At 41.3% G+C, this 9,729-nt stretch overlaps 1 protein-coding gene across 1 annotated transcript in view; it reads right to left on the bottom strand.

Moving 5' to 3' along the window:
• Positions 1–9,729, bottom strand: part of CRYL1 (crystallin, lambda 1) — a 158,189-nt gene that overhangs the window by 121,708 nt on the left and 26,752 nt on the right. Inside the window, exon 2 of the mRNA XM_006832056.1 lies at positions 8,801–8,927. Coding sequence (XP_006832119.1) covers positions 8,801–8,927 — 127 coding nt within the window. The remainder of the gene's footprint in view (positions 1–8,800; positions 8,928–9,729) is intronic.

Below are 9,729 nucleotides of genomic sequence, written 5' to 3'. Positions count from 1 at the left end.
TTCACAATAAAAACTTAAAAAAAAAAAAAAAAAAAAAGCACAGGCGCTCACACAGACGGGAGAAGACAGATGCCGTGTGAGAACCAACTATAAGTCAGTGAACCAGGGACTGCCCAGGGCTACAGTTATTGTTAAGATTTTGTGTTAATTTGGCTGAGCCAGATTCTCAGAGGTTTGGCAGTTAAAATGTAGCAATTCTCCATGAAGAGACCTGCTAATAGCAGGCAATAAAAAGGGAGTTCCTCAGGAGTGTATATGTAGACTTGGTGGGAAAGCTCTCTTGCTTTTTGCTGGATGCGGATCCTGCATCTGGCTCATCATCTGACCTCCGGGTCTTTGGACTTGAGCCAGTGACCTGTCATATTGCCTGCTGTCATTGGACCCATTCACCTCTGCAGCAGAAGGCTGCCAAATGACCTACTGACCTTGGGTTCATCAGTCCCTACAGCTTCACGGTGGTGTGCTGTGGAGTCGATTCTGACTCATAGCCACCCTGCGTAGGGTTTCTGAGGCTGTAAATCTTTAAAGGAACAGAAAGCCTCATCTTTCTCCCATGAAATGGCTGATAGTTTTGAACTGCTGACCTTCAGGTTAGCAGCCTGCCTCGTAACCACTACGGTACCACAGCTACATGAGTTAGGAGGAACCTCCTGTCTGACAGCTGAGCCACAGACTTAGAACTTACCAGCCTCCACAACTGTGTGAGTCATTTCCTTGATACAAGCCTGTCTGTATAGACTCATACATAAGCTTCATTGGTGTAGCTTCTCTAGAGAACCTCGCCTACGACAGTTACTGATAAGGCAGCAATCCACATAGTTAAGACCCTGAATTTAGACTTCTAGACTGTGAGAAAATATATCTGTTTTCAAAGCCACCTATTTGTGGTGGAGGCCTTGGAGGCCAGGATGGCCAAACTTCGTCTCTCATACTTCGGACATATTGTCAGGAGGGACCAATTGCTGGAGAAGCATATCATGTTTGGTAAGGTGGAGGGTCAGAGAAAAAGAGGAAGACCCCAACAAGATGGATTGGCCAAGTGGCAGCATCAATGGACTCAAGCGTGGCAACAATAGTGAGGTTTTGTTCTGCTGTGCATAAGGTTGCTATGAATTGGTACTGACACCATGGCACCTAACAATAACAATTTGTGGTATTTGTGTTATAGCATCTCTAGGAAACTAAGACAGTGACCATCAGCAGTGGGTCATTGGCCAAGGAGAAAGAAGGCCCATGCTGGCCTTAAGGAGGCCAGACAAATAGTTGAACAGCTCATTTGTAGATAGTCTTGGTCTCGCAATGTTCCGAGAGCCCAGACCCCAGGACCCCAATGATTTCAAATTTGGAAGAGATGATTCCCATCCATCACCTACGAACTTACATGGCAAGATAGATGGTGAGTAGTTCATTTGAACTTCTAAGTAAAGTAAGAAAAGTAAAATGGCCACTAGAATTATGTAGGACTCCTGGTGTGGTGACGTAGGATCAGCACTGGACTGAGAACCACAAGGTCATCAGTTCAAACCCACCAGCTGCTCCTCAGAAACCCTACACAGAGTTTCTATGAGTCGGAACCCACTTGACGGCACTTAACCAACAACAACAGGACTATGTAAGAGTGCTGGTGTGGCATGGCAACATATGCATTGTAGGATAACCAAAATGTTGGTGGTTCAAACCCACTAGCCACTCCTTGGAAACCCTACACAGCATCGCTATGAACCAGAATTGACTTGAAGATACTTAACAACAACAGGTCTATGTAACATAGTCTCAAATAGCAGGTAAGGATACTATTAAATGGAGGCTTGTGTGAAATGTTATAAGAAAGGACACCAAGGATACCAGGTGTTCTGCAGTAAATGCGCTCTCCTCCAGGTCCCAGTGGCTTGTACCACGTATGTTACGAATGTTAAATACGTCAGTAGAAGGTTTCCCTGCCTTCTTCCCCACTCCCACACTTGTCAGAGATGGCCAGGACCTGCCTCCTGGGCCAAAACAAGAGCAAGAGTTTCTCGAGTATCCAAGATGCATTTCCTCTTATAAATGTGCAATTTAGTGCTTGCTTATGGCCAGGGCTCCTGAGTGGCAGGAAGCTCTCCATGGGCGATGGCAACAGACACAGTACAACCAGCTCCTAAAAGGTGAAAGGTACCCACTTGAAAGAAACCTTTTGATTTTTGTCCAGTAGTTCAAACAGCTTTGTTGGGCAACCCGTCTTTGAATATTGGCTCCCAAATGAAAATAAACACAAGTAAAGCAGTCCCAAGTAAGCAGATAGGAATCCCAGGGGGTCTCTGCACTGGGCAAGCAGTGTGAAGCCTCGTGAGCAGCAGTAGAACAAACAAACAACTGAGGGATGCTACCCCATGCTTCATTCCTGGACCCCATGGCTCTGCGGACTTTGACCAGCACGGAGCTTTACTCAACGTGGTCAGGAGTCTTTATTATTATTAAATCCCCAAATTCCCTCATATGCTTTATAATGTGAACTCTTTCAAAGGCAGGATTATATACAATGTTCTTGGTAAATGATGACCACAAGTGAAAACACGTCAGGGAAAATTTGCACATGTTGTCAGGAGGAACTAGTTCCTGGGGAAGGACATCATGCTTGGTCAAATAGAAGGTCCATGAAAGAAGAAGCAGTACTTTAACAACATGGGCTGACACAGCAGCGGCAACAATGTGCTCAAACAAGAGGGATTGTGAGGATGGTGCAGGACAGGCAGAGTTCTGGACTGTTGTACATAGGCCCACTATGAGTCGGAACCAACTTGACCGCACCTAATAACATCAATAACAAGTATTACAATCCACCACCCATCTGTCACTTTGCCATACTGTTGTGGTTTGTGTGTTGCTGTGAGGCTGGAAGCTATGTCACCAGTAGTTCAAATACCAGCAGGGTCACCCATGGTGGGCAGGTTTCAACGGAGTTTCCAGACTATCACACAGGAACAAAGGGCTGGTGACCTACTTCCAAAATTTACCTAATGAAAACTCTATGGGTCACAACAGAATAGTGCCTACCATAAGATGAGCCACACACAGTGGTCATAACAGGGGCTCAAGCATCCCAGTGATCACGAAAATGGAGCAGGACCATTTTTAGAACCAACTTGATGGCAGTTAGCAATAACAGTAACACGCCAATTGCTGAATTGTGTGCTGTTTTCCAAGCATTAAATAAACACACCATGACCACTCTCCGGTGGACTTTAACTGCATCATAATCTTATTTAATAGACTTTATACAAACATTGATATGAGACATTAGCTAATATTGACTTTGGGCATTGATAGAACAACCTACAACTTCTAAGTGGACAATTAGATTTCTATCTAATCAGTATGATGTCAACCCTTGCTATAATATCATCATCCCACCTTTCCAAGCTGTGATCTTGTAAGATAAGCACTGGACTGTGAACCACAAGGTTTCGGTTCAAGCCTCCCAGCCACTCCACACTGGAACCGACTCAACTGCACTAAATAACAACAACACCACATTTCCAAAGGAGCTCTATCATTTCCTTTTTTAAAAAATGTTTTATTGTGAATTATGTGATAGTTTACATGGGAGAACATGAGCTTTACATTCATCCTTTGCATATCGTTTCATTGCCATGGTTACAATCCCCTCCATGCATCATCAACCAACCAAAGGGTATACACTACAAGCCTGCCCCTGACAACCCCCGGGTCTTCAGCACACAGTCCCTCTCTGGATCTAAAGTCCCCATCTGCTCTATAGTTTCCTTTTAAACAAGGATTTAAGCTTCCATTTCTAAGTTTATGGAAATTTGGGGTCACTCATTCAGTTTTAGTCATTTTAGAAACCAAACTAAAGAGGTCAATGTTAAGACAATGACATGTTGATTGATACAAATTAGGACAATGAGATATCCATTTTTATTTATCAATGTAGTAAGTCTTTTCCAGACCAACATTCCCCATACTAAAAAAGCAAGCAAAAACAAAACCACTGACGTCCAGTGGATTCCAACCCAAGTGTCTCAGAAAGAACTGTTCCAGAAAGTTTTCAATGGCCGATTTTTCAGAAGTGGGGTTCCAGGCCTGTTTCTGAAACACTGTCTCATCCGGTGCCAATCTCACACTCGTTGCTACACTTGAGCCTATTGCTGCCGCCACTGTGCCAATCAATCTTACTGGGACCTTCCTCTTTTTTCTGTCGCTCCACTTTACCAAGCATGATGTCCTTCTCCAGGGACTGGTCCCTCCGAAGTATCAGAGGTGAAATATTGCTAAACTGACTTTGAAGGAGCATTCTGGCTGTACCTCTTCCAACACAGATTTATTTGTTTCTTTGGCAGTCCATGGTACTTTAAATATTCATCGTCTTTTTCCACAGATATAGTCAATTTGATTTCTGTGTATTCCATCTAGTGAAGTCCTTGTGTAGAGACATCTTTTATTTTGTTTTAAAAATGGTATTTGCAAGAAGAAGACATAGATTTTGCAGAATTCTATCATACGATCTCCAACATCCTTTCTAGCACCAAGACCGTATTTTCCAACCACTGATCCTTCCTCTTTGTTTCCAACCTTTGCATTTCAATCACCAGTAATGATCAATACATCTCAATTGCACATTTAATCAATTTCAGACTGAAGAAGTTTCTAGAATTCTTCAATTTCATCATGACTGGCTTTAGTGATTAGTGCATAAATTTTAATAATAGTATTAACTAGTCTTCCTTGTAGGCGTATGGATGGTGTACTTTAAGACAGATCTTGAAATGTTCTTTTTGATGATGAATGTGACACCATTTCTCTTCAATGTGTTATTCCCAGAATAGTAAACCATGTGATTGGCAGATTCGAAATGGTCAATGCCATCCATTTCAGTTCACTAATGCCAAGTATACTGGTGTTTAGGCACTCCATTTCTTTTTTTTATAATTTCCAGTTTTTCTAAAATCATACTTCGTATACTCATTGTTCCAATTATTAATGGATGTTTACAACGGCTTCTCTTCATTTTGAGTTGTGCCCATCAGCAAATGATGGTCCCTAAAGCTTTACTCCATTTGTGTCATCACAGTCAACTCTACTTGGAGGAGGCAGCTCATCCCCAGTCTTATTTTGACTGCCTTCCAACCTAAGGGGCTCATCTGACAATATTCTGGTGTTCTTTGTCGTGTTTCAATATTCAATTTTCTGGTGCTATCTGATAGTGTTCCGCTGCTATTCATAAGGTTTTCAGTGACAAAATAATCGGAAGTAGTCTGTCTCTCCTTCTTCCTAGTCTGTCTTCATCTGGAAGCTCAGCTGAAACCTGTCCGCCATGGGTGACCCTGCTGGTATTGAAAATACTGGTGGCACAGCCTCCAGAATCACAGCAATACACCATCCACCACAGGACAACAAACGTTGGCAGTTAAGTGGTGGAAGTTGCCACATAGACATAGACAATAGAGCCCAAATACAAATGACGAATGAAAGATGTCACTTGAAAATGCTCAAGGAACCTCCAGATCTGACAACAAAACCAATGTCCTGAATGCAGACATCTACCTTCTACTGCTACTTAGTGGATGTACATTGTGAAAAATAAATATCTTTTTTTAAAAGCTACCCACTTGTATTTCTGTTACATCTGCATTAGGAAACTAAGACAGAGTACAATGGAATGAAATTAGAAACAATAAACAGAAAAAGAATGGAAATCACAAATAATGTAGAAATAAAATAATACATTATTAAATAACTAATGGTTCAGAGAAGAAATCACAAGGAAATTCGAAAAAACTAGAGACTAATAAAAAGCTAAATACACGAAAACTAATAGAATTGGCGAAAGATGTGCTCAGAAGGAAACATTTCAATCAATAAAAGTGTACATTAAAGAAGAAAGATTTCAAATATACGATCTCACTTTCCACACTGAGGAATAAGAAAAAAGAGCAACCAAGCCCAAAACTGACAGAAGTTAGGAAATAATAAAGATTACAGAGCAAATACATCAAATGAAGAGAAAGCAAATCAATGAAACCAAAAGTTCGTTCTTTGAAAAGATCAACAAACCTTTAGATACATTTGACAAGAAAAGAGAGAAGTCTCAAATAGCCAAAATCAGAAGTGAAAGCGAGGACGTTACTACCGGCCCTACAATAATAATACATTCAATATGAGAAAGATGAGGCGTTCTGCTCCTGTAAAGACTTACAGCCTCGGAAACCCTGTACAGGGTCGCTATGAGTTGGAACCGACTCCACGGCACATAACAACAACAAATATGCTAGATGAAAGTGGCAAAGTCCCAGAAAAGCACAAAAATGCCTTATAGTGACTCAAGAAGAAATAGAAAATCTCAACAACCTTTAATAAGTAAAGAGATTTAACTCAGTAATCTTTAATAAGTAAAGATTAACTCAGTAATCAAAAACAAAGAAAAGTCCAGGACCAGATGGTTTCACTGGTGATCTACCACACATTTAATGAATAATTAACACCAATCATTCTTAAACTCCTCTAAAAATAGTAACACAGGGAATACGTCTTACAGAATGGGAGGAAAATGTAGGACAGAATTCAAATTCTTTAAAAAAAAAAAATCCAGATTTACTGAATTGGTTTAACTCGACTACTACCCTGAGATATACTTTAAGCCTTAAACCTAAATTATTCTTTGAGGTCACCATTTAGCTAAATAAGACTGGCTCACAAACTAAAGATTATCATCCATGAGTAATGAGCTTCTTTAAGAAAAATCATCTATAGGCCACCCAATGGTTAAACATTACTCTAAAGCGAAGATGAAAAGGTAAAGGGGTTAGGGAACTACAGTACAGAATGAATAAGAATAACGCCACATTGTGGAAAGTGGAAACAATGTGTTGTAGCTAAGTGCCATCGAGTCATCGAGTTGGTTTCAACTCATAGCAACCGTGTATAGGGTTTCTGAGGAGTGGGTGGTAAGCTTGAACCACTGATCTTGCTGTTCAAACCAACCTTGAAGTCCAGCACATTAGCCTGCAGTGCCACACCAGTACTGGAATCTGGAAACACTATTACCGAATCATTTGTATAGAAATGGTACTTGGGAATTTAATTTGCTGTGTAAACCTTTTTACCTTAAGCACAATAAAATCTTAGTAAAACAAATAACTCTATAGCAAAACAGGAGAAGCTTACTGTATATCAATTATTCCTCAATAAATATGATTTTATGAAATTAAGGGGAAAGAAAACCAACATGAACAGGAAAAGGAAAACTCAAGTTCCCCTCCCCTATCCTCCTTGAACAATCCCTACAAAAGAATGATTTTGAGGCTCAGTCAGCCAAGTCCAACAAGCTTCTGTCTTTCTTGAAAACACATGTCGTTAAGTGCTGGCGAGTCGGTTCAGATGCATAGCAACCCTGTATAGGGTATCCAAGGAGCGGCTGGTGGGTTTGAACCTCTGACTTTTGGTTAACAGCCCAGTGTTTATTCTACAGCGCCACATCAGGACACACACATACATTTGAAAACTAGTGTCAGTGATAATTTCTATAATTAGTGACTGTGTCTGAAAGTCACAATCAAAATGACTAATGTTTTCAAAAGACGAAGTTAAGATGCAAATTCTGATGATATACACGGATAATATAAGTTTTACTATTCAAGCTCAGCTGTTATCCTGATTTTGTGTAAAGAAACACCATTGAAACTTCCTAATTCTATAAATGATTCCCATGGCCCAGCAGCTACTGGGCTCTCAAGTCTTAAATTCCCGAGCCTGGACACAGTGTCTGGATTGCGTCTAATGAGTCTTAATGCTCTTTAAGAGTCAGAGCTTTATACAAGCTTTGCAGAATAAATTTCATTTCTGGCACAGTAGAATTTCTTGCCAGGCGAGATTTGATTTCAAAATTACAGTAAGTTCTGGAAATTCAGGTTTCTGTCTTGCACACTCCCACATCTCGGCTGACCCATGTCTCCACCCTCTGGGACTTGGGGAGAAGATACATTTTCCACCGAGAATTACCTTCACAATGCTATAGCTATGACCTTCCAGGGCTTTGTAAATCCGACAACTGGATTGTTCTCAGTTGAAGAATTGTGAAGCTCAGAGTGAACACTATTCAGCTGGGAAACCATGCCTGGGAGGATTTTCTGGTAATTATGAGAAGTTGTTTGAAAGCCTAAACACAAACACTACAAGAAATGAAAAGGGCTTCTTTTGCATGATTTCTTTAGGCTTTTACTCAATTATATGCAAGAATAAGAATACAATCTCTTACTTAATGGGAGGGTTAAACACAATAAAATGGTGGTGGTCGGTAGCGGTTGTGTGCCATCGAGTTGGTCCTGACTCATTTTGTTGTTGTTGTTAAGTGCCTTCAAAATGGTTCTAACTCACAGCAACCCTACATAGGGTTTCCGAGGTGCAGTTAGTGAATTTGAACAGCCGACCTTTTGGTTGGCAGTCCAGTGCTTATTCTACAGCCCACACCAGGACTCCATCCCTGTTTATAGCGACCCTGTATAGGGTTTCCAAGGAGAGACTGGTGTGTTTGAACTACTGACCTTGTGGTTAGCAGTCCAGTGGTTATCCTACAGTACCATACAACGACTCCAAATAAAATAAAATCGTCAAAAAATACATTTTTGACAAAATTCTAACACCTGTATAAGGTATGTTTCGAGGATGTTGTTGTTTTTTACCACATAAAGCATAATTCTGACCTCGAAGGTACACCTCCCCTACTTTTTAAACTTCCCTTTCTTTCAAAAATACTGGGAGACTATATTCACAGTCCTTGGGAGTCTGAGGATCACTGTTGACTCACCTGAATGTGCATGGCGCCCTCTACTGCTTCCTGAAGGTCAAAGCAGCCGCTGATGAGGGACAGCTGCTCTCCGACACCCAGAGAGCCTTTCAGGGTACCCGATTGCTCCAGTAACTCCATCTCCTTCCTGGGAAAAATAAAGGAAAAATTACTGTGAGTATTCACAATCAAGTTAAAAAGCAAACAAAAGATGAGCGGGATGGGCTTCCTTCAGCCCCCTGCAGTAGACTGGCTAAAGGAAGGCATCTAGTTATCAGGATTGACTCCAGGGGCAAGCCAGGGCCTTCAGCGTAAAGGGCCTATGCTTGGTCTAATGTTCAGCTTCCACTATCCACAGTCTTAAAAGTTTTCATAGATTTTGAACAAGGAACCCACTTTTCACTTATAGGATCACCATCCATGCCATTGAGTCAACTCTAAATCAGCACAGAGTAGAAATGCTTCATAGGGTTTCCCGGATGACACATTTTTACAGGTGCAGACAGCGTCATCTTTCTCATGTGGAGCAGCTGGTGGGTTTGAACCACCAACCTTGCAGTTAGCAGCTTGGTGCTTAACCCATAGCACCACCAGGATTCCATTTGACCCACAACTTAGATAATCATCCTGCCTATCATTCATATAGCAAGCAAACAAGGCACAGCATACATATAAGCACCCACAGAGTTACCAAAGGCACAACACCCCTTGCGTGCCAAAACACAAACTCAATGGATTTTCCACTCTTGGGTCAAAGTGATTTACATTTGATCACAGCAGCTCTTATCTTTAAGTTGTCACTGTCCTTTCACCAAAAACCCACCAAGAATATCCCTGCAGCTGCACAAGTTACATGTGTTGCTCTTTGTGTCTTGTCTTTCCAATGTTGTTGTTGTTGTTAAGTGCCGTCGAGTCGGTTCCGACCCAGAGCGACCCTGTACAGGGTTTCC

The sequence above is a fragment of the Chrysochloris asiatica genome, unplaced genomic scaffold (genome assembly GCF_000296735.1).
Source record: "Chrysochloris asiatica unplaced genomic scaffold, ChrAsi1.0 scaffold00005, whole genome shotgun sequence".
Lineage (NCBI taxonomy): Eukaryota > Metazoa > Chordata > Mammalia > Afrosoricida > Chrysochloridae > Chrysochloris > Chrysochloris asiatica.
This window is presented reverse-complemented; position numbering and strand designations above follow the sequence as displayed.